The sequence below is a fragment of the Microcebus murinus genome, chromosome 13 (assembly GCF_040939455.1).
Source record: "Microcebus murinus isolate Inina chromosome 13, M.murinus_Inina_mat1.0, whole genome shotgun sequence".
NCBI lineage: Eukaryota > Metazoa > Chordata > Mammalia > Primates > Cheirogaleidae > Microcebus > Microcebus murinus.
The window spans coordinates 60173999-60198609 of NC_134116.1; the positions used below are offsets into that span (position 1 = coordinate 60173999).

Below are 24611 nucleotides of genomic sequence, written 5' to 3' on the forward strand. Positions count from 1 at the left end.
CAAGAGGAGCTGAATATCAATCGGCAATAAGCAGTCTTTTAAAATGAAGACTATTGAGACTACAGCAAAACAGCACTCCCTCCCATTGCCTGTTCTATTGGAGTCCATGGTCTTTCCACTCTACCTACAAGTAAACAATCAACAGCATTTCCTACTGCCCTTCAAAAAGCATTGCTGTTAATCTATCTTTTCCCATTATTTCTCTGGGCAACACATCAAGCAAGGGACAAACAATGCTTGTTAAAGTAGAGGCAGACCCCAGTTAAAATGGTTTTTATCAAAAAGACAGCAATAACACATGCTGGTGAGGATGTAGAAAACGCCATTGGTGGGAATGTAAATTAGTACAGCCACTATGGAGAACAGTATGGAGGTTTCTCAAAAAACTAAAAATAGAACTATATGATCCAGCAATCCCACCGGATTTGGGTATATATCCAAAAGAAAGGAAATCAGTATATTGAAGAGATATCTGCACCCCCATGTTTTCTGGAGCACTATTCATAATAGCCAGTATATGAAATCAACCCATGTGGCCATCGATGGATGAATGGATAAAGAAAATGTGGTATATACACAATGGAATATTATTCATCCATAAAAAGAATGAAACCGTGTCATTTGCAGCAACATGGATGGAACTGGAGACCACAATGTTAAGTGAAATAAGCCAGGCACAGAAAGAGAATATAGCATGTTGTTGCTCATATGCGGGAGCTAAAAAAAAAGTGGATCACATGGAGGCAGAGATTAGAATGGTGCTTGCCAGAGGCTGGGAAGGATAGGAGGGGGATGAAGGGGAAAAACAGGATATAAATGTATTTCTTCCCACTGAACAGTACACTTGAAAATGAGAAATGGTAAAGTTGGTAAATTATATATACGTATTTTTTTTTACCTTAATAAAAGAAGACATAAGCCAGAAGGAAAAGTAGAAGCAGAAATGCCAGGGAGAAGCCAGGCAGCATATGAATCAGCACCAGCAGCAGGGGGAATACCCTGTTCAGATGGTAAGGGGAAATAAATGAAGACCAACCAAATGAGAAAAGTCGAAAGCAGTTTACGCAGAGCTTGCTATAGCAAGAGAGTTGGCCACCATCACTTGTGTTTTGGCAGAGGCTCAAAGGCAGGCAGAAGAATGGGAGAAATTTACAGTGGAAAAAAGGGAGGGTTCAGGCATGCCCTGTGTGTGGGTCTGGCTACCATAATCCTGCCTATCCAAAAGGCCTAGTTCTAGCCTTCTAGGCTTCCTCCTAGAAGGTGTTTGTGGACAGCTGTCCTTGGAGTGATCCATTTCTCCTACTTAGTCTTTGGCTGTCAGCACTTAACACAGGCATCACTCCTAGCCTTACCATATGATTACTGATGTACAGGACATCTCCTCTATGGAGGACAGGTGTTGGATTTTGCTTGCCTAATATCTTTTAGTAACAGCAACTTGATTTCCCTCAGGTGAACAACCTTACCTTGCCTTTAATCCATAAGATTTGGATGGGGTCAACCCCACTTCCAAATCCAGAGGTAGGCATGCGACGTAGGCCTATTCAGATTACTATAATGGGTTCAGTGAAGGGCAGGTGACTCAATTAAAAGCACTGAGAATTACTCCTAGGACTTTTGCTAGGACCACTGGCATAACAAGTTCTCTTTTTCGCTACAATTGGATGTAAATAAACATGGAACTGTGAGGGGCTTTCACATGAGAAAAAAAAAAAATCCCTGAGGATGAAGCCACCCAAGAGCAGGTTATAGAAAGAGACCTAATCTGGAGGATAACATTATTGGAAACCCTTGGATCTTAGATTCAGCTATTCCTGAAACTATTAATAGAAGTAACCTGCCTAGGACAAATAAATTCTGTCCCCTGCCCACGTTCTTTTTTTTCCCTTTAAGCTAGTTTGTGCTGGGTTTCTATAATGTAGATTTGAAAGATTGGAATGCATCCTCAACTTGTTTATGAACTTTAAGGGGCCAAAGGCCTGATCTTTTTAACTTTACATCTCTTAGCATGGTACCTGGTAAGACAGAAGGTCCTCGAAGTGTGATGATTGATTCATTCAATCTCAATTTCCCTGAGCTGAGCTAAGCACTGGAACCACAAAGAATAATTAGACATAGTCCTTGCCCTTGAGGAGTTCTGAATTTAGTACAAGGAGAAGGTATGAAAATGAACACTTTATAATATAACTTGGGCTGTAATAGAAATCTAAGCAAATTTTTGTGGGATTCCAGAGGGTTGGAGGTTTGGGGAGATGGGATGTGGGAAGGCTCCTCAGAGGAGGTGACATCTGAGTCCAGTTCTTAAAGATCAAATAGAAGTTCCTAGGCAGAGAATGGTTATGGGGAAAAGGTGTTCCAGGGAAGAGGTATTCCAGGTGGAGAGAACAAGATTATATACTAATAATTATAAAATTAATAATAAAAAACTTAAATGGACATGTGGGAAGTACTAATGAAGGTTTTACTGGGGAACAGATGGCTGAGCTTAGTTCTAATGGTCACATCCAAGTTAACCAGGCAGTAAATTGAAGGGGATCCATGAACTGGATGGACTTATAAGGAAAAACATCATGTCATATATAACATATCCTGAGAAATGTAAAAAAGTTCAGAAATGCTAGATTTAAGGCACATGTAATAGAAACTGTGGCTGGAATAGAAAATAGACTATCTCATGAAGGATCTTGAACGCTTTATTAAAGATACTTGATTTTATACTGTAGGTCATTGGCCTCAAAATGTTCTGATAATTCACCTCTCTATGTAAAAATTTTCATACAATAATCACTAACATAATTATATTATTATTTGCAAGGAAAATATGTCTTTGTTGTACTTGTACTTGTATAGCATACACATTATAAAATACAGAAAAATATAATGAAAAATATATTGAGATAAAGATAAGTTAAATATGTTAAACAATTAAAAAAAGATGTCAGTCATTATTAGGGTGGAGAACAGACAGGAATTTGCACACGCTCCATGACAAGCCTATAAAATTGTGTGCACGCAATAAAGCTGCCAACAGGCCTACCTGCCTGCATCATGTGAGCATGTGCCTTCCTGCCTCCGGGCAGCACACCCCACAAAACAGGCCAGGCAATCACCCATGCTACCAAGTCAGTTGCCCATGGCTACTCCCTTCCCTAACCTAAAGAAAGGTATTAAGTTCAAGTTAATTAATGCTGGAGACCCCTCAGGCAACTGCCTAACTGCATCCCAGGTAATGAGTCATTCCCTCCTTCCACTTTCTAATCCACAGTCAGACGTGCTTTTTAAATCCTGCACTGGTTGTTTCTATCCTTTGGGATGCTGAGGCAGGGACCCTGCAGTTCGGGGTCCCTTTGCCACCCGGCTCCCTGCTTAGCTGTGCTAGGAGGGGACACTAGTGGAAGACTGGGAAGCTGTTGGCTTCCTGTTCCTGAGAGGGTGACCATGACCATGACAATGCAGCTAGCAGCAGCAGCTGCTTCCAGGTTTTCCAGCACTTCCAGAACCAGCCTCACCATCTCCCCTCACTTTCCCCCTACCCAGAGATGCCAGCACTGAGGGGCTGCCATCCGCTCACCAGAGGTCTGAGTCCTTGCCCTGCAGGGCTCTGCTCCAAGATTCTAAGTTTCAAAAAATCCCAGCCTCTTACTTTTATTCACTCAGCCCTAGGAGTGATCACTCTTTCCTATCATCCTTAACCTCTGTGACAGCCAAGTGTCCCTTCTTTGCCTTTTCTCTTCCCCAATACCTGGCTAACAATTCTCTATAGTAAGTTCTTTGTCAAAATACCTGTTGTGGTTTCCGTCTCCTGACTGGACTCAAACTGATACAATTCCAGTAAAGAAACTCTTTCAGTTCTTCAAGAACACAGGTGCTAGTTGCTATCTTCCAGGAGGTCTGTATTTGTCTTTATTAATTCATGCTCCTGGGACTGGTCCTCAATCTGTTAGGCTCAGAAAATGACTGTGTCAGCAAATAACAAAAGGAAATCTGACCCTCATGTCACTGTCATGAGGAAAGAAACATCTGGGCCAGCATGATCAAAAGGTAGCCTGCCACAACTTCATGGATGCTGGAAGACACGAAATCTCAGACCAAGGAGTTTTTCTTCATGGCAACAGCAGTAGCCCTGGTGCCACCATTTGCACTGGTTCCTTAAGCCACAATTGCCACATGATACCATGAAGAGGACTAGGTGACACCTGTAGATGCAGTGGACTGAGTTACAGGAGAGAAACCCTGATCTTTGGGAACCCAGATCTTTTATAATGGGCAGTAAGCATGACTGCTGTATGCTTCAGAGACAGCCACTATCTCTCTTTTTGTAAGAGAGAGACGTTGCTATGCAAACATCCTTGAAAAGGTAGTCCAGCACAAAGGAAAAGAAGGGTTGCTGGAGAAATATCTCCCAACATGCTTCTAGAGCTTGCCTGTAAACATAGAGTAAGGATAATTAGATAATTCAATTGCTTATGTTTCAACACCAGAGATCTACCTTTAGGACCTAGAATAGTTGAGTTTGGGAGCCAGGGTCCCCCTCTTTCTTATTTAGTGCCACTGTGTCTCTCTGAATCTAGATTCTTCTAAATTGCAGGATTTAGATCCCTTTCTTATTGTCATAGATATGGTTTGTATATATTGTTAGTCAAATCTTGTTCTGGCCAGTAACTAAACTACCCTGTCTCTATAAAGTGAGTGCATTTTTTGGATGTTGCCGATTACAAGATTTAGCTGGTAGTCATATTTGTAAGTAGTTGGAAATTATTTTACTATCTCTTGGCAATTGCCAATTGCCAATTCCAATAAACAATCTTAGAGATCTAGTTTGAGCATAAAATTGCTTTCGGCTGTTTTTCCTTAATATAAAACTAAGAAAATACATCTTCTATCCATAGATTATATTTTTGCAATAAACATTGGTTTTTTGAACCTTAGGAAAAAATACTGCCCTAATATTAGTAGACTAAGATTATTGACCTCGTAGATCAATGTTAAATGTGAGATAATAGCCAATGCCTGACAGACATATATATAGTAAGCACTCAATAAGTAGTAGTGGCAAACTGTCAGGGCTCTGGCAAATAACAGAAATGAATTTGAGCACAATTGTGCAAAACAGGAAATTATGAGAATGACAGAATGTCTTCTAGAAACACAAAGGCAGGAAAGCAGCCAATTTTGGAATACCTGCCCTGCCCGTCCAGCTCTGCTTGTATAATGTGACCTCATTTGTAGCTGCTCATCCAACTACTATGTGGCAGCCACATACAAAGAGATACCGTTTTTTACACTTTAAGGCACAGAGATTACAAGCTAGTGTAGAGGGACAAATTAAATTATCACACAAGTAAATACAAAGCTGCAACTGTGGTAACTGTGAGAAGGGCAAGTACGCGGTGCTGAGTGTGTGTGAAAGGAGGGCCTGACCCACTTAGGGAGGTCAGGAAAGGCGTTCCTGAGAAAGCAGAGACCCCAGTTTAAGCAAGCAACAGGACAACAGGGAAAAGGAAAAAGCTTTCCAGGCAGAGAAGAACAAACGTCTCCTGGCAGGAGGAAGCATAGCAGGGACCCATGGCTGGAGCTCAGGAAGATTAAATAACCTACCCAAGATCACAACTAAAACAAGGTCAAAGAACGTGGATTTTACCCAATCCGCACAACTTTTGGGCTACTCTCATTATACTTTCAACCTTCCTAGTCAGAAAACATCATCTTCTTTCCACTCAAAACTATCTGTTGGAACAGAGGTCCGTCAATCAATGCTCACTCCAGAGGAAAAAAGAAATCACAAAGTAGAACATGACAAAGAAATGCAAAGAGCCACAGAAACTGAAGAATCTTGCCATGAAACTGCATTTGTTGTTTCTTTGTTGAGTATGCCCAGGAGTCCTGGGTATGGGCTGTGTCAGTGGTACTCAAAGTGTGGTCCCTGGACCAGTCGTGTCAGCTTGTCCTGAGAACTTCTTAGAAATGCAAATTCTCAGGTCCTACCCAAAACCTATGAATCAGAAACTTGGGAGGTGGGCCCAGAAGTGTGTATTTTAACAAGCAAGAAGCTCGCAGAGGCTCCTGATGCACACACTATGGCAGGGGTCCTCAAACTTTTTAAACAGGGGGCCAGTTCACTGTCCCTCAGACCATTGGAGAGTACACACTGTGGGCCCGGGATGAGTTGGCTGCTAAGCAGGACAGGCAGCGGTGGCAAAAACACCCGGAAGGGCGGATAAATGTGCTAGGTGGCCGCATGTGGCCCACGGGCTGTAGTTTGAGGACACCTACCTATGGTCTAAATCAGTGGTTCCCAAATGTCTGATCATCCTAATCACATGGGGAGCTTGTTAAAATATTCCTGGGCCACACCAATATCTACAAAAATCAGAATCTCAGGGTAGGTCTTGGGAACCTAAATTCAGATGATCAGCCTAGTTTGGGAATCCTTGGTCTAATACTAAAGTAACACAGTGTCTGACATGGTGAGCAATTAATTTTCCAGTGCCATTTGTCTCTGCCAAGTAATTAAGGGTAATAAGTACCTCAGGCAGTACAAGTCAGACTCAGTACATTATTTGACTAATATCTTCCATCCTCTTAGAGCTTCAATTTTGAAAAAGTAGCTTTCAGAGATTTCCTATTTTCCTATTTTGACATTTATTGGTAAATGTCTCCTTGTTTCACAGTCTCATATTATCATAGCCACAACAAACGGTATGAGACTTAGGAAGCACTTACCAAATTCAGGCCTCATTATTTTAGTTGCAGTCTAAAAATTTGTTCTGGAAAATATTCTCAAGTTTCAAAAAGGAAAATACCTAGCTTTGTAATACAAATATGCATGCAATTCACAACTTTTTCTATTTCCTGCCTCTTCAAGGAAATGGATTTTCTATTATTGTGATTCAACATTGTTTTAAATAAACATACAAATAAATAAGGGGGAAATTAAAATATTATGTTTAAAAACAAAACCTTCCAGAGCTAAAAAAAAAAAAAAAAAAAACAGATATTATCCTAGATTCATTTTCAAGCAACAGCATTTTTAAGAATTTTCACATATCCTGGGATTTATGCAGCTCATCTGCAAATAATATTGACTGGTCTCTCATAGGTAATTTTACATTTCTCAGAAGCTCTTAAACAAGATAACAATATATAACTTACTTCCCTCAAGATTTAACAAGTCCACAGCCCCAATGAGAAGAGAAAAGAAGATGAATGGTCACTTTAACATTTCAAATATGTCCAATTATTGGTTAGGACATTCTCAGACACTTTAGTGGTTAGGACCAGCAATCTTTGACTACATAAAATCAGAATTTGTGAAGTGGCTCCTGCTACCACTTCAATAAGACAAGGAAGCAATTGAGAAGTTTCAAGAAAATAGAAAAGAGCATAGGAAGGAAGAAAAGGTAGGCTTGAGTAAATTACTCTGCCCCTGAAGATATCAGAAAGAAATCACTAACTGCAAAATTGGATAATAATGGATTATTTCCTATGGTACGGTATTATCATCTTAAGGGGAAAAAAAACCCCAGAAATCTTTCTACAGAGTATAAAACCTAGAGGGCATTATCAAGAAGATAAACCACTTTACCTGTAAAAATAAGGGAATTAGAGAAAAAAAAGAAAAAAAATGTTGAAGGTCCTTTTCTATAGTTCTATAGAATAGGGAATTTTAAAAAAAGGATAGCAGAACCCTATCTCATACCACATGCAAAATAAAGACTGAAATGTAATCATCACAAAAGTATTAGAAAAAAAAAGTATGTAGTAAATATTTAGGGATGACGCAAAGCCCCAAAGCCATCAAAGAAAAAGTAATCATTCTAACCTCCCCCAAAGTTAAAATACTTGTAAGAGATTAAAATATTTAGTCAAAGATTGAAATCTATAACAAAGTGTTCATACAAATCAAAAAGAAAAAGATAAGCAAAACAATAGGAAAACAAAGGATTAGAATGGACAATTCACAGAATTCAATGGTCAAAATATATGTGTGTGTGTGTGTGTGTGTGTGTGTGTGTGTGTGTGTGTGTGTATGGCTGGGAGCAGTGGCTCACATTTGTAATCCTAGCACTTCGGGAGGCTGAGGCAAAAGGATTGCTTGAGGCCAGAAGTTAGAGGACAGCCTCAGTAAGAGCAAAACCTTGTCTCTACAAAAAAGAAAAATTAGCCAGGTATGGCACATGCCTGTAGCCCCAGTTACTGGGGAGGCTAAGGCAGGAGGATTCCTTGAGCCCAGGAATTCAAGGTCACAGTAAGCTGTACCACTGCACTCTAGCCCAGATGACAGAGACTTCCATCTCAAAAAATAAAAAAATTAAAAAATATATATGCATATATATATATGAAGAAATGTTTAGCCTTAACTAGTATCAGGAAATGCAAAAGAAAAGATGCCATCCTCTCACTTAACAGAGTAACATTACTATATTTGCTGTTGTAGGATGTTTTTGTTCCTCAACAAAGCTATCTAAATGCAACCTGTGTTACATTTGAGTAGTACAATACTGGGATCCCTATACTACTGCTCTGGACAGGGGGTGCTGACCACTTAGACAAGCTCTCAGGGTAGGGGATGTTCTGGAAGGAAAAACGCCTCCCCAGCCAATGCCATGTGGGGTACGGAAAGGGAAGCTTGGACCCTACCTGGTTCTTCCAGGCTCACATCCTCACATGAATGGTAAGCAGCCCCCAAATGAACTGAAGAAATATTTACTTTTTAGAAAATTAGAATACATCTTACACACTGGCATATATCATGCATCAGCAAAACCAGCACAAAGGTTTGTAATACACTGGTAAGAGCATGGGTAAAAAGAAATTCTCATGTACTCATCAAAGAATAATTTTCAAAAAGTTAAAAACATAAGCTAGTAAGCACAGGTCAAAATCTTTATTTAACCTATTACCAAAGGACACCACAGGATGACAAAAGAGGTTACCATAAAAGAATGCTGGAATAAGATTACAATGTTAGATGCTAAAGTTGTTAATATCCTACAGAGCTAAAAAACTGTGACCTTGTTTCTACCAGAGAAAAATAACATATCACTCTACCAGATAATCACTTGCAGCTTATCAATATTGTATAAGTTAACATCTAGACTTACAAAGTCTGGCCCCTAATCAACAGTAAATCGCAGTCAAAATGTGTTAGCTACCCTTAGGTGGGTTTGTTGGACAATGTTTCAGTACATGGTTTCTCAAACATTTTGGTTTTAGGACTCCTTCACTCTTTTAAAAATTATAAAGGATATGTAAGAGCTTTTGTTTATATGGGTCATATCTATTAGTATTTATAGCATTAGAAATTAAAGCAGAAAATTTAAATATAAAAATTCACTTAGAAGCCACAATAAACCCATTAACATATTAACATAAATAACATTTACAAAAATCGTATTTTTCAATACAAAAAAAAATTAATGACATCATTTTAGAAATTTACAAATCATTGGGATTTCAAAATAACAACTTACTGATGCCAATAACTACAGAGCTGAGAAACTATAGCAGGGATAACCAAAGATAGCTAGTAAGAGTACAGTAAAAATACTGAGTTAATCTCTAAAATCTCACAAATGTATATCTTCAATCTACCACCTTAGAAAATTCTAGAAAATGCAAAAATAGTCAAGGACATTTTCCATTAGCTATTACATAGTAATGACAATCACATATCACGTAGTCTTTGGAAAACTCCACTGTACTCTCACAAAAGAATGAAAGTGAAAAAGGCAAATAATATCTTAGAATTATGAGAAGAGTTTTAATTTTGCAGACTCCATGAAAGGGTCTTGGACACCCCCAGAGGTCCCCGGACCACCCTTTGAGAACCGCTCCCTAGTGTAACATTGAAAGGGCATGTGGTAGCCTATTTTCCTTATTTCAAGTTTCAGTAAGTTTTTTAAACATATTTTTAATGAGAGCCTTTTAAAGTCCACTTGACCTTTGATCTTAAAACTCCTACAGAAATATTCAAATAGGTACACGTGCACACACACACACAGAACATGTGTCTCGCTGTACATTCAGCAGTGTTCACTGCTGTATAATTAACATTAGAGAAAAACTGTAAGTAGATTTCTCCATAGGAGAATGATTTAAAAAGTAAAAGCATATACTGTGTATATTTATATAAACATGCATAAGTTTTCATGACATATTGTCAAGTGAAAAAATTGCAAAGTAACATCTAGGATCATTTTACTACTTAAAAGGAAGATTTACCCATGTATATTTAGATACTTGTAAATACATGTATTTTTTTTAAGCCTGGAAATACACACCAAATTCTTTTTTTTTTCTTTTGAGAGCATCTTGCTCTGTTGCCAGAGAATCTTGCTCTGTTGCCAGCCTAGAGTGCGGTGGTATCAGCCTCGCTCACAGCAACCTCAAACTCCTGAGCTCAAGAGATCCTCCTGCCTCGGCCTCCCGAGTAGCTGGGACTACAGGCGTGTGCCACCATGCCCGGCTAAATTTTTTTTAATATATATATATATTTTAGTTGTCCAGCTAATTTCTATTTTTTTTTTATTAGAGATAGGGTCTCGCTCTTGCTCAGGCTGGTACACCAAATTCTTAACAATGATATCTCTGGGAAATATGATGAGAAGGAAATAGGGGAGAACAAACCTCACTTTTCATTTTATATACTAATAGATTATTTGAATTTTTACAAGGAGCATGTTATAATACTTTCGCCATTAAAAAAAATCCTAAATTATAGGCCGGGCGCTGTGGCTCACGCCTGTAATCCTAGCTCTTGGGAGGCCGAGGCGGGCGGATTGCTCAAGGTCAGGAGTTCAAAACCAGCCTGAGTGAGACCCCGTCTCTACTATAAATAGAAAGAAATTAATTGGCCAACTGATATATATATATATATGTATAAAAAAATTAGCCGGGCATGGTGGCGCATGCCTGTAGTCCCAGCTACCTGGGAGGCTGAGGCAGAAGGATCACTCGAGCCTAGGAGTTTGAGGTTGCTGTGAGCTAGGCTGACGCCACGGCACTCACTCTAGCCCTAGCCCGGGCAACAAAGTGAGACTCTGTCTCAAAAAAAAAAAAAAAAATCCTAAATTATAAACAAGGTAAAACGAGGCATAATTACTAAATGCAATGTGGTATCCCAGATTGAATCTCAAAAAGGACATTCGTAGAAAACTGATGAAATCCAAATAAAGTCTGTAGTTTAGCTTTACCAAATAAATAAAAGCATAAAAAGAATCAGAAAAACTTATAGACACTAAACTGCAAATACGTTGTGAGTCAGGAAATGGTGGCAGTGCCCACTAATAAACAGAGATGAGCCTGGCCAGAAACCGGAACGTGGAAACCTTCACACAGCCTACAAAAGAAAAATGAGGACACGATGGTTTTTCCTGGGTGTGTACAAAAGCTGATTTAAGTTGACTGGGTACAAAAGATCGATAGAAGACAATTGTCTCTAGGAGAAGACCCGGAATGTTGTAGACATTAGCAACTGGCGTCTCACAGGATGCCCTGCCGGCAGCGCACTCTCACTGCAACAGCTCTATGGAATTTCAATTTGGGGTCTTTCCCAGGGGCTTTCTGAGCATTCTGAATATGTCGTCTTCATGATTCCATTTATTCACACTTACCGATTTTCTCCTCTCCCAGTTTTGAGGATGAAATAATCATTTGTTCCCTGTCCCACCACCCTAAAAAGTCTCCAGCTATGCTAAAGGGGGCTGTTCTAGAACAAATCTGCCCTCGGAAGCACCTGCTTCTTCCAGTGTCTGCCTTTCTCCCAGAGTGCCCGTGCAGGGGTGGGGAAGCTGCAGCCTTCTGATTTCAAGATTGTTCTTTTTTAAGCACCAAAGGAAGCCGGAAAAGCTTCATCTTTCTCTGCTGCACCCCTTTTAAAGATTTGTTCTGCGAAATTTGGATTCAGTCAAAAGGCCACACATGTGGCCTTAAGGCCGCAGGTTCCCCACCCCTGCGCCAGCCTTGTATATCAGGCAGATAATTATTGAACAAAGGAAGTGGATGGGGTAGCTTCCAAAGGCTAATAAAAAGCATGGGCTGTGGAGGTTCAAAGACCATCACAAACAAGGAAAACTGCCCTGACCTGTTCCATCAGTGTGGCTTCTGCTCCTCTCCCCTCAAGAACTTACTGACCACCTAGCAGTAGCTAGTAAACTCCACAGCACCTGGCGCCACCATTTTCACATTTAAATCAAAACTTCTCAGCCTCTCCCACTTCATTTCAGAATTTAAATGTCCATTTTTTTTAATGAAAAAGAGAATGGCAATAATAGTAAATAAAATAAATGAGCTGTGCTTTTAAACACGTCCAAAATGTAGTTTTCCAATGTGACACTTTTGATATACAAATCAAGGCACAAGGTGGAATATTACAGAACGATCTCAACTATGTTGAGATCATAACTTAAAAAGTTATAGGAGACTGGGCCCAGTGGCTCATGCCTGTAATCCCAGCATTTGGGGAGGCTGAGGTGGGAGGATCACTTTAGGCCAAGAGTTCAAGACCAGCCTGGGCAATAGCGAGACCCAATTTGTACAAGAAAATTTTAAAGTTAGCCAGGTGTGGTGGTGAATACCTGTCGTCGCTTGAGCTCAGGAGGTTGAGGTTGTAGTGAGCTATGACGATGCCACTGCACTCTAGCCCGGGCAACGGAGCAGAACCCTGTCTCAAAAAAAAAGTTATAGGTGCTTCCATGTTAGAATCACCTGGGATACTTTTAAAAAGAGATTATAGTTTAGTTGGGAATTTCAGGAAGCAAAGAGGAACATTCATCAGTGTGCTGTTGGAATGATGATGGAAAGCAAAGAACAATAGAATTCTATACTTACAAAACTAAAATCATGTGCTTTTTAATTTATTTATCTTCCCATGGGAACATCTGAACTTAAACCAGCTTTTCCACATAACTGCCTACATGCAGTGTTCATAGAGTGAAAAGTCTAAGGTATGGGGATGGTATCCTCTTGTCCTTTTAGGAGAGACCAGGGAGAAAATCCTGGCTGGTTTAATAAAATGTGAAATGTCAGATCAGAGACAAAAGATTATTTGATCAATTACATATAAGATAGATTTCTAGCTTTCTCTAAGAGAAAGTAACAAAGTTTTACCACCATAAAAAAAAGTTACAGGTTAATTTGTCTGACTAGATAGTTAATATTAAGGAATTGTTAATTCTTAAAGATACGGTGTTTTTTGGAAAAAAGTCTCTTCTAGAGATATATACTAAAATATATAAGAATAAAATAATACAGTGCCTGGGCATTTGCTGGCAAAATAATTTCGGGTGGGGTGGGGTAGGTGGGGAGGAATGGGTAGTTACAGATGAAAACAAGACTGACCAGACTGATGTGCTGAAGCTGCGTGATGGTTGGAAAGAGGAGTGTCATTACACTACCCTACGCTTTCATATATGCTTGATAGTTTACAAAATAAAATTCTTTTTTAAAAGCCATAAAAATGATAGAAAAACTTAAACAAAGCTGCTTGTTCAAAAAACTGAGGAATATATGAAGAGATCAGTTAAAAATATGGATTAAAACAGTTGACTACCTCTCTCCTTAGTCTTCAACTCCCTTGAATATATTTAAAAAGAGCTAAAGAATCACAACAACCAAGGAGTATAAGAAAGGGCAATATCAGAACACCAGTGATTTTGAGAAACTTCTCATAAGTTCCTTAAAGAGCGGTTCTCAAAATGTTGGTCCCCAAGATGGCCTGCATAGGCCTCACCTGGAAACCTGTTAGAAATGTAGACTCTCGGACCACATCCCCACCCTCCTGAATCACTTACTCCGGGAGTGGGGCCCTGCAAGCCGGGTCTTAAACCTTCCGGGTGATTCTGATGCACACTAGAGCCACTGTAAAACCAATCCAACCGACAAGAAACAAGGGAGGAAAGCCTCAGCCCAAACTAGCCTGGGAGACAAGGATCAGAAAGCTCAGAGCAAGCCCAGGGAGACTCGCTCTGTCAGTGACAGGAAGCTGGAGACAGATCTGCCAAGGAGAGAAGAGCTCAGAATGAAGCTCTTTGTATTTTGGCAAAGAGATGAGAGTGAGGAAGGGACAAGAGTCCACTTCTAATCCAGGTATTCTGAACAGCCAGCCAGGTAACAAGCCCCCTTCTCAGTCAAGGGGGCTTGACTGAGTAAATGCGTTTTGGGGAAAGAAAGCTTACACAAATTGAGGAAAAATGCACACCAACTACCAATATATAAATCAACTGAATTCCTCTTTCCTAGCTAGGAGGGAACATTTAAGGACAACAGATAGCAGTGAAGATACTTAGTAAATTGAGCAAACTGAACAACTTGACACTTGGAAAAACAGAAACAACTCTGAAACAGAAAATCATGTGAAATTGACTGGCAGCCTCTGAGATGTAAGGGTACTTACGTTATGAAAACAGAATTAGAAAAAGAAAGCTATCTCGAATATTTAGAAACCAATTACTAAACTTGAAATGGATATGTCTAAAGAGTCGATTAGTGGTGTGGAACATGATATTTGAAGAAATGTTTCAGAATAAAAAGAACAAGACAAAATATAAAAGTACAGCAACAGAGAATAAGTTAGGAGGTCTAACATCCAAGAGTCCCAGAAAAATGAAACACAAAATGGAAAGAAAATAAAGAAACAATTTTAAAAATGGCCCTTAGTCCAAGAATGGTACAATTCTTCGGATGAAAGGACTGTGAGGTAAGCAGAATGAATGACACATGCCTCATCAACCTAGACACAAATTCGTAAAATTTTAGGATTCCAAGCATAAAAAGAAAATCATAAAAGTTTTTCATGAGCAAAAAACAGGTTATTTATCAATAAGTAAAAAGAGAAAAGAGAACCAGATTGGTGTCTGACTTTAATCAGCAATATGGATGCTAGCAAACAATGGTATTATGGTTTCAAAATTCTGAAGGAAAATGATTGAGTCTAAAACCGTAACTCAATTTTAAAAAAACTCAAACTGAGTATTCAGCATTTAATTGCTTGAAGATCTGCTGCAGTATACCAGAAAACTAATCCTGGGATGCAAGAAAAAGCAATCAGAAGGAAAAAAGTAAATCTCCTAGTTGTCTAATAACTATTTATGCAAAATGTTGAAACACATACACACACCAAGAGAGATTAACCTGCAACTAAGATCACACCTGATTACACCAGGAGAACAGGTCCACTAGGGAAGTGAAAGAATGCTAAGGTACTGATTTACTTGGGAGATGGATATAAGATAATGGCTACTAATGAACTCTAAACATAAAGAAAAAGGGTAACCACTAAAGGAACAGCAATGGGTTTAATTATTTCCAAACAACTAGGAGGAAAAACAAGGCAAAAAAAATAAATAACAATCCAGCCAACAAGATAATGAATTAAAAACAAGAAGGCATGATATACAGAAAACACAAAATAAGACGGCCAAGAGTAGTCCAAATATTTTAATAATCTCAATTAATATGAATGGATTAAATTTCTCTGAGCTGTTTTGACTACACTGAGGAAAATAGAAGTCAATTACAAAAGATATTTAGAACAAAGAAGAGTATTTCATAGTTACAAAAGGCACAACTCATCAATAGTCATATAATGCTTTCACATCTTGGAAATCAATTGATTAAATGGGCAATAAAATAGGAATGTAGGTTTTAACAGTTACCAAGCTAAATCCAGAAAACCTTGTATCCAAAAACAGGCAAAGTACCACTCCACCCTCCAAAATTCATACAATATTTACAAATATTGACCATGTAATTTCATAAAGTAATGATTTAGGCTATATTCCATTAGCTTGGAAAATTTAAACACACTTTTTTTTTTTTTTTTTTTGAGACAGAGTCTCACTTTGTTGTCCAGGCTAGAGTGAGTGCCGTGGCGTCAGCCTAGCTCACAGCAACCTCAAACTCCTGGGCTTGAGTGATCCTTCTGCCTCAGCCTCCCGAGTAGCTGGGACTACAGGCATGTGCCACCATGCCCGGCTAATTTTTTATATATATATCAGTTGGCCAATTAATTTCTTTCTATTTATAGTAGAGACGGGGTCTCGCTCTTGCTCAGGCTGGTTTTGAACTCCTGACCTTGAGCAATCCGCCCGCCTCGGCCTCCCAAGAGCTAGGATTACAGGCGTGAGCCACAGCGCCCGGCCTAAACACACTTTTTAAAGTAATTCCTGGGTTAAATATAAAGGCAACTAAATCTGAAATTACCCATTAGAAATAAACAATAGTCACCACAGCTAAAGACTGTTAGACATAGACAAGGGAGTATTCAAAGGAGTGTTTTCAGTATTTATTCAGTATTTATTAGAAAACAAGAAAAATTAAAAATAAAATCGTTTACACAGTGCATCCTAAGGCACTGACTGTCAACATCCCTGGAGACATGGTGGCCCAATGAAAGTAGTTCAAGAATCTGTGAATCCATTTATGAACTTGAAGCCTACGGAATTTGTATGCTAACCAGTGATAAAAGTGCAGACTGCATTGTATTTTAGAATATCAACTCAGTTTGTAACATTAGTTACTTCTTCCTGATGAGATGAATTGGTTGGGAATCACATCTCTAAATATGTAACAATTAAACTGAGTTCTTTGACATCAGGCATGGCCTTATTCAATTTTATACCTTTACTACAGGCACAGTGAAGGCACAAAAGTACTCAACAGTGTTATAAGAACTGAATTAATTAATGTACTAAGGAGATAATTATCCAAAATATGGGGTTCACTGGAGCGGGGGGAGGGGGAGGTGAAACAGAATACAAAGGTCTGTATGGTGGTTATAAGGTTGGAAAACACTGACTTAACATGAATCTTAATCTCAAGTCTGTGACGTCACTAGTGTTACATGCCAGGTGTTCCAGGATTCTGCAGAGGATTTTACTAATGCTCAAGAGCAAGAGATCGTTCCTGAGAGCTGCTATCAGCTTTCTTACCTTTCTTCTTGCAGGCAAGATACATAGACTTCAAAAATCACAATGTCAGACAAAATTAATTTTTAAACTATAATAACAGACTAATTTGTTTAAATCCTAGCCTCTTTTAGCTGTATGTTACAAGGGCAGAGCTATACCTATAGGGGCACAGTAACCAGAACCCCAGATCAAACTCCCTGGTGTTACAGGAAACAAAAAAGATCTCAGTAGCTTTTATTTACTTAAAAAATTTAAAAAGGGTTCAATGACTACTTTCATAGGCCAAATTTTAATTAAACCACTTCACTTGTATCTAAATATACACAAGGACATATAAAATTGAATCTAAATATACAGAGGCCATATCTGTATTAATATTTCAAACACTGAATAATTGAGCTATGTGAGTGGTCCATATAGGTGAATTTAAACATGTCTTTTAAAATAAACACAGAAAATTTAAATTTCATACAACCTTCTGATTGTATTAATTTGATCTGGGTTATTTTAAAAATATTCCCCCTTGCTACAATTGAAGAACATCTTCCTCTTTTGCATTAAAAACAAAATGGCTCTATTTCTCTGCCTAATTTTGCTTAGCTGAATCAAACACTTTAAAAGTTTTCTTCTTTGCTACTAAATGAGTCTTCAATTCTTAACTAGCCCAACACTTTTCCTTCCTTACATGAGAGCAATACCTAAAAATAAATACAACTAAAAAGAAAAATTCTCCCAACAAGTATTCTACACAATGCCAACAATATAGACACAGTCTTAAAAATCAGTTATGTATTTATTTGCATATAACCAAAGGAAAGACTTGAGACTCCAACATAATGTCTTATGAGGCTTACAATTTAATCACTAATCCAGTTGTGGAAAAATAAATCATGGTACTATTTTACATGCTTCAGTTACGTATGCTGAAACATCAGACACATACATCTTTAGGCTTCACAGAACTAGTATCAAGTCCAAAAAAGTCTTTTTTGATGATATACCGAACACACTGCAAGATCACATTTCTTTCATGTCGAACATCTGGAGCTAAAAGCTAAAAAACAAACAAATAAACACATTAGCTGGTAAATAAAATATATTCAGGAAACACATTCTAAAATATTGCATGTGTCTTCCTCATATAAAGAACACAGAACAATAAGAAGTGTATTATATTTACTTATTATTTTGCTAAAGAACAATGCAAAAAATATGTCATTTTACACCAAGATTAGCCTTTTAAACAGAACTAACGTTGGCATTTGGAGTCCTCCCTAGGAGTATCTAGCAAAGGATAGGAAAATAGGTTTAAAAGTATGCAATTCTATAACCTAAAAAGTGACAAATAGATATAGATATATGACATATAGTAACAATGAAATTGGCAATAAAAAAATCTCAATATTCCTTGACTTTCATAACTTCTCATTTTTGTACTTATTGTAATTAAAAGAAAGCTAAAGATCCTTGGTATTTAGAATAAGTACATCACCAAGGAATTATATATAATCTGCAAAAAGGAATTTATTTTATTTTTGATTTATTTTCTGATGTCATTAATATAGTTCAGAAAACATCACAAAGGAACTTTTAGTAGAAAGATGATTCAATTCACCACTTGCAATGTAATTTACTATATATAGCACTGACATTTACAAAATTTCATATCCATCTTAATAAGCAGCAGTGTGTTTACACGTGGCATCTCAGAGTGTCGCCACAGAACACTTTAGGTACAGCATAAGTACTTATCTAAGAAGTCGAAACCAAACATTTTTCATAGAATGTCAACAGTTTTACAATTCCACTAAAAAAATGTAGATTTCTATTATTTTTAGCCATGAAAATCTTTGATTTTTGGATAGCTTCATGTCTATTAGAATCAAAGATTCATTGCTTCTTCTTTACAATTTGAAGACAGATATTAGATTTTTTAACACATATAATTCTGAGAATAAAGCCAAGAATATACAAAATAAATACAAATAAATAAAAGTATAGAAAAAGAAAAAGTGAAGATAGTCCCTAAGAAATGAGAATTGTCAGGAAACCTAGGTCTTTTCTTTCCATTAGTTTGTTGTTTACAACAGATATTTATATGAAAAATCATTTTTCCTTCAGCCTGCCACTGTGCTTTTAGCTGTGCTTTCAATGAAAATTTTAAAATGCCAATAAACCTCAATACATATTTCCTTACCAACCAGTCAAATCTACATTCTTTACTTGACGCAATTTTGAAATTGTACTATTCCACATTAACTGAACACAAGCTATATGCCAAATGTAGCCTCAGAATTAAGATACACAGACAAGTCTCCAAGGATCATGTGTCTCTGAGAACCTTACACACAAACACACACCCCAGTGGCTCTATTTTTATGATAGGAGAACACAAAGATTATAAAGAAAAATAATTTACCATTTCCAAGAGATATGGGTGGTGTGTTCTTGGTTCAAATAACGTTTGATAGTTGTGATAATCTTTTTTCCTCTTAGTGTTTGTCTGTTTAAAACTTTTCTTTTGATTCTCACACTTGGCTTCTGAGAAATTTCTAACAGTTGCTTTAACATCTTGACTTGGACTCTTGGGAGTATTGCTATGAAGAACCTGGTTTTCTGCCAGAATGTCCGCTTCAGTCTTGATGGGAGTTTCTAAGTGTGATGAAAACCACAAAAACACAAAAATAAAAAACAAACAAAAAAACAGACCTGTCAAAATAACCAAAACATCCATAATAATCCCCCCAGCCATAATACTGGCTACTTAATAACTTAAAACTATGAAAGATTTTGCAAGACATTTAAATGTACTCTAACATTTTTCAAATTAGGAGCTATAGCCAAGAATTGAGGAGACTACCACAAAGAGCTATAGAAAGTGATCCCTATGAAGGAAATGATAGCAGATGGAAATTTGGAGTTACACAAAGGAATGATGAGTGCCAGAAACAGTAAATATGCAAAGAAGTACAAAAGATATTTTTTCTCATTTGAAAAAAAAATTTTACAAGATAATATATTTAAAGCAAACAGTATATATTTATAACATCTATAGAAATAAAATCTATGATAACTAGCACAAATAAAGGGAGGTGAAATATTTAAGTAGTATATTACTGTAATATTCTTTAATTTTATGTGAAATGGACAATATCATTTGAAAGTAATAAGTTAAAGTGGCATACTATTAACTCTAGACCAACTCCTAAAAAATATAACAAAGAGGTATAGCTAATAAACCAATACTTGCAATGCCCTAAAAATATGAATAACCCAAAAAATGCAAGAAAAGAATGGAACAAAAAATAGATGAGACAAATACAAACAAATTATATCAATAAGTACATTACATGGAAATGGTCTAAACATCCCACTTAACGGCAGAGATGGTCAGAATGGAAAAAGAATAAGATTCAACAATATGATGTCTATAAAAGACACTGACTTTAAATGCAGGCAGTCCTTGCTTTACAGAGTTTGAACTAAAAGTAATCTCAGCTACAAAGGAACTGTGCAAAGTACGGACTGCCTATATAAAGCCAAAGGTTGAAAGTAAAAAAAGGATGGAAAAAGATACCTTGCATACACCAATCACAAGAAAGCTAGAATGCCTATATCAATATCAAACAAAAAGACTCAGAACAGTGAAAATTATTAGGGATAAAAGGTACAGTTTATAAAGCTAAAGGGGTCAATTCATTAAGAAGACAAAACAATAACACCTAATAACAGATTTTCAATATACATGCAGTAAAACCTGGTGGAACTGAGAGGAGAAAGAGACAAATCCATTATTATGATTGGAGCCTTAAACACTCCAATCTCAGTAATTGAAGAAAAACTAGACAGAAAATGAGCAGGGATATAGAAGATCTTAATACCACAAACAATTAACTCAAATTGACAAAGAACATTCATAGTCATATACATATTTTTGTCAAGTTCACATGAACATTCATTCACCTGGTGTTGGGTCATAAAACAAGTTTCAATAAATTGAAAAAACTGAAAGCATACAGACTATGTCCTCTGATCCTCACAGAATTAAATGAAAATTATTAACAGAAAACTAGCTAGAAAGCCACCAAATATTTGGAAACTAAACAACATACTTCTAAATAACCCATGAGTTAAAGAACAAATCACAAGAGAGATTAGGAAATATTTTGAAATAAATAAAATCATCAAGTTTGCGGGATACAGCTAAAGCAGTGCATGAAGGCACATTTATGGCTTTGAATGCTTATTTGAGAAATTAAGTCTAAAATCAATTATGTAAGCTTGTACTGTAATGAGAAGAGACTGAGAAGAGAGGAGATACTAAAGAGTGAAAAACAGTGAATTAGAGTGAAAATCAATGACAAATAATAAAGAAATACCAATGAAGCCAGAAGTTGGTTCCTTGAAAAGATTAATAAAATTAATACTTAGTAAGACTGAGAAAAAGAAAATATATCAATTAATAATATGAGAAATAAAAGAGAGGACATCACTATAGATCCTACAGGTATTACATGGAATATTATGAACTATATGCCAATAAATTCAACAACTTAGATGAAGCAAATTCTTTTGAAAAACACAAATGACCAAAATTCACTCAAGAAGAAAGAGTCTTATACTTGATTAGTACTATACCTATTAAGGAAATTTAATTTATAATTTAAAACTTTTCCCAAAAATGCCAGGTTCCGATGGCTTAGGTTTAGATGGCTTCACTACTGAATTCTACAAATAAGAAAAAATGGTAGAAATCCTACACAAATCCTTAAAAAAAGAGAAGGAAACAGATGCTAATACCTACCAAATCCATTACAATAAAACAAAACAATAGATCTGTATCCCTTATAAACACAGATATAACAATCCTTAATAAAATATTAGCAAATGAAATTCATCAATGTATTAAAAAGGTAATACACCATGACCAAGTAGATTTTATTCCAAGAACACAGGCTGGTACATTTGAAAATCAGTATACTTCACCATATTAATGAAGGAGAAAAACCATCTGAAAAGTTGAAAACTCTTAACTCTTAAGAAACCTCTGCCCCTTCCCCACAAACAGTTATTCTATTTACTTTGACCATGAATCAATGTGTTGTAATATAAAAGAGTTCTATTCTAGAAGTGGAAAACTGGGTTCAATTGCTCAGACAAGAGTGGCAAAACCCTAAACACTTAAGCATTACATAGGAATGAATACAGAAATTACATTTGAAGGTAAGTATAAGCTGGGTATGGTGATGCATGCCTGCAGTCCTATCTACATGGGAGGCTGAGCCAGAAGGATCTCTTGAGCCCAGGAGTTGGAGGCTGCAGTGAGCTATGATTGTGCCACTGCACTCTAGTCTGGGTGATGGAGCAAGACCCTGACTCATAAAAAAAGAAAAGAAAAAGAAAAGAAGTGTAGGGTAAGCGTTAGAAGCACAAACTCTGGTGCCCGACCACTAGGTTCAAGTCCAAGTTCCATTACTTATTAGCTGTGTGAACTTGGGTCAAGCTACTTGTGTCTGCCTAAATTTCTTCATCTACAGAATACAGATATTAACAAATAATGGTATCTACTTCATGCGGTTGTTGCGATAATTAAATGTAAAGGACATAAAAGAGTGCCTCCCATAGAGTAAGCTCTATATAAGAATTTGCTGTAATGATACTAGTGATGATGTGTCTTCAAAGTCATGGGGGAAAAGAGAAAAAGAAGAGAGATGTTCTCATAAAAGAACAGAGCTAAGAATTTCCAAAGTGGCTTGTAGTGTTCAAAACTATGGAAATAATAATTAAAGGCAAAAACCCCCACAAAAAACAAAAAACTAGGACAATGTTTTCTATTATTCCTTTTTCCTTCAAATATTGATCACTCACTCAGTTCAGGAACACAAAAGTCAAATGGATCAAAACTTATTTCTGCTAAGGAATGAAGAACTAGTACTATTTATATTTTTCTCTTTCTTGAGGTTTACAACATTTCCCAGCTAAGTACCATATATTAGTGTAATGTTCATCAAACAAATTTTAAACATTGCTATTCAATTCTATAGTGTTTTCTTTTGTTTTTTTTAAGAGATGGGGTCTCGCTCCGTCACCCAAGCTGGAGTGCAGTGGATCATCATAGCTCACTGCAGCCTTCAACTCCTGGGCTAAAGCAATCCTCCTGCCACAGCCTCTAGAGTAGCTGGGACCACAGGTGCACAACACCACACCCTGCTAAATTTTTTTTCTTTTTTTTTTTTCCGTAGAGACGGAGTCTCACTATGTGGTTCATGCCACTCTTGAATTCCTGGGTTCAACTGATTCTCCCACCTCATCCTCCCAGAGTGCTGGGATTTCGGTGTGAGCCAATGTGCCCAGCCAGCCATTCAGCTCTTTCAAACTTAAGCCACTTTTTTGGTTTGTGGTCTTTTCAAACAGTCCAATTTGGAGGTCTCCCCATCATAGCCAAAACCGTTTGAAGAAACATATATTTGGGGGAGTTGTAAAACTGAGCTTAAATTCCAATACGATAAAAAAAAAAAGTGCCAAAATGGTAACATGAAGAACTGATATCAAACCAACCCATTTGGAAGTATTTCTCATGAATTTTTAGATCTTAATGATTTTTACAGCCCCAGATGTGAGTATAACATCTTCCTTTGCTTCAGATTTAATTGAGGGACCCTTCCCTTGTTTAAAACTCTTACCAGAAAAACACTACTCATATTTCAGATCCTATGTAGTTTTATGTTAATTCTGTAATTCTGTTTTTTCTTTTGCTCCTCTCCACGGAAATCTTTATTAAAAGGCAAAAGATTTATACATCTGAAGAAAAACCAGAGTATGTACTGCACTTACTTTTATGTTAATTCTTAATTTGAGACAGATCTTAATTATGAAGACACAATTGTTAAAATCTGTTAGAAAGAATCAGACTGATCCTAACCATTTAGAATCCACTTAAATAAGCAGCCTCCTAGATGCTATTTTGTGGTACAGAGAAGGCCCAGTTTATTTCCTTAGTTTATTTATTCCAAACTCCCTGTGTCAATATCCCATCTTAGAGCCCAGAATACTGAAAGCTAGAAATTTGCCAGTGACTTGGATGGCTTAATAAAGCTGAATACAAACTACATAAAATAATTCTTAAGACTTTGGAATACAAAGAAAAGGGCTCTCTCCTTAATGCATTTCAAATAAGTTGTCAAAATGAATTCACACAAAATCAAATATATCTTTTAATAGGTAATAATCCTGTGATCTATAAAAGAAAAGGCCATGCATTTATTGTGCAGGTAGACAGCAAATGCCACACAGAGAAAGACTGTGTTGGAAGGCAATATAGTTGGCACTGTTAGACTTTTAAACCCCCAAACCTAGATTTTACATTGGCTCTGCTACATATTAGTTTGCCAAATTTATACTCTCTAAGCTTAAGGTTCTATAAAATGAAGGGGTGAGACCTCAAAGATCCTTCCAAATTAAAAATAGTGGCAGTCTCAGAATGAAGACATGAATATAAAAAGTATTAAATGTTTTACCTTCTGAGAGAGAGAAGAAAGCATTTGTCTAGCTTGTTTTTATGGGATTCAGTAATCTGGTAATAGTTTTCTTTGTTATCACCTGTTATATATACAACTGCTAAGTGGGAAATGTAATATGTGTTTAAAGAACAACTCCATCTTCATATCAGTGTATTGGAAACAAGAGTAAGAAATAAATACT

The 24611-nt window shown here is 37.0% G+C and overlaps 1 protein-coding gene and 1 non-coding gene across 2 annotated transcripts in view; both read right to left on the reverse strand.

Moving 5' to 3' along the window:
* Nucleotides 1–14068: 14068 nt before the first annotated feature.
* The window catches only part of NUFIP1 (nuclear FMR1 interacting protein 1), a 46643-nt gene continuing 36100 nt past the window's right edge, over nt 14069–24611 (reverse strand). The window contains exons 9-10 of the mRNA XM_012782734.2: nt 19330–19562; nt 14069–17964 (exon numbers count right to left, since the gene is read on the reverse strand). Coding sequence (XP_012638188.1) covers nt 17842–17964; nt 19330–19562 — 356 coding nt within the window. The 3' untranslated portion in view covers nt 14069–17841. The remainder of the gene's footprint in view (nt 17965–19329; nt 19563–24611) is intronic.
* Nucleotides 23619–23729, reverse strand: LOC142875268 (U5 spliceosomal RNA). The gene has a single exon (XR_012922664.1). It is a non-coding gene; the product is annotated as a U5 spliceosomal RNA (small nuclear RNA).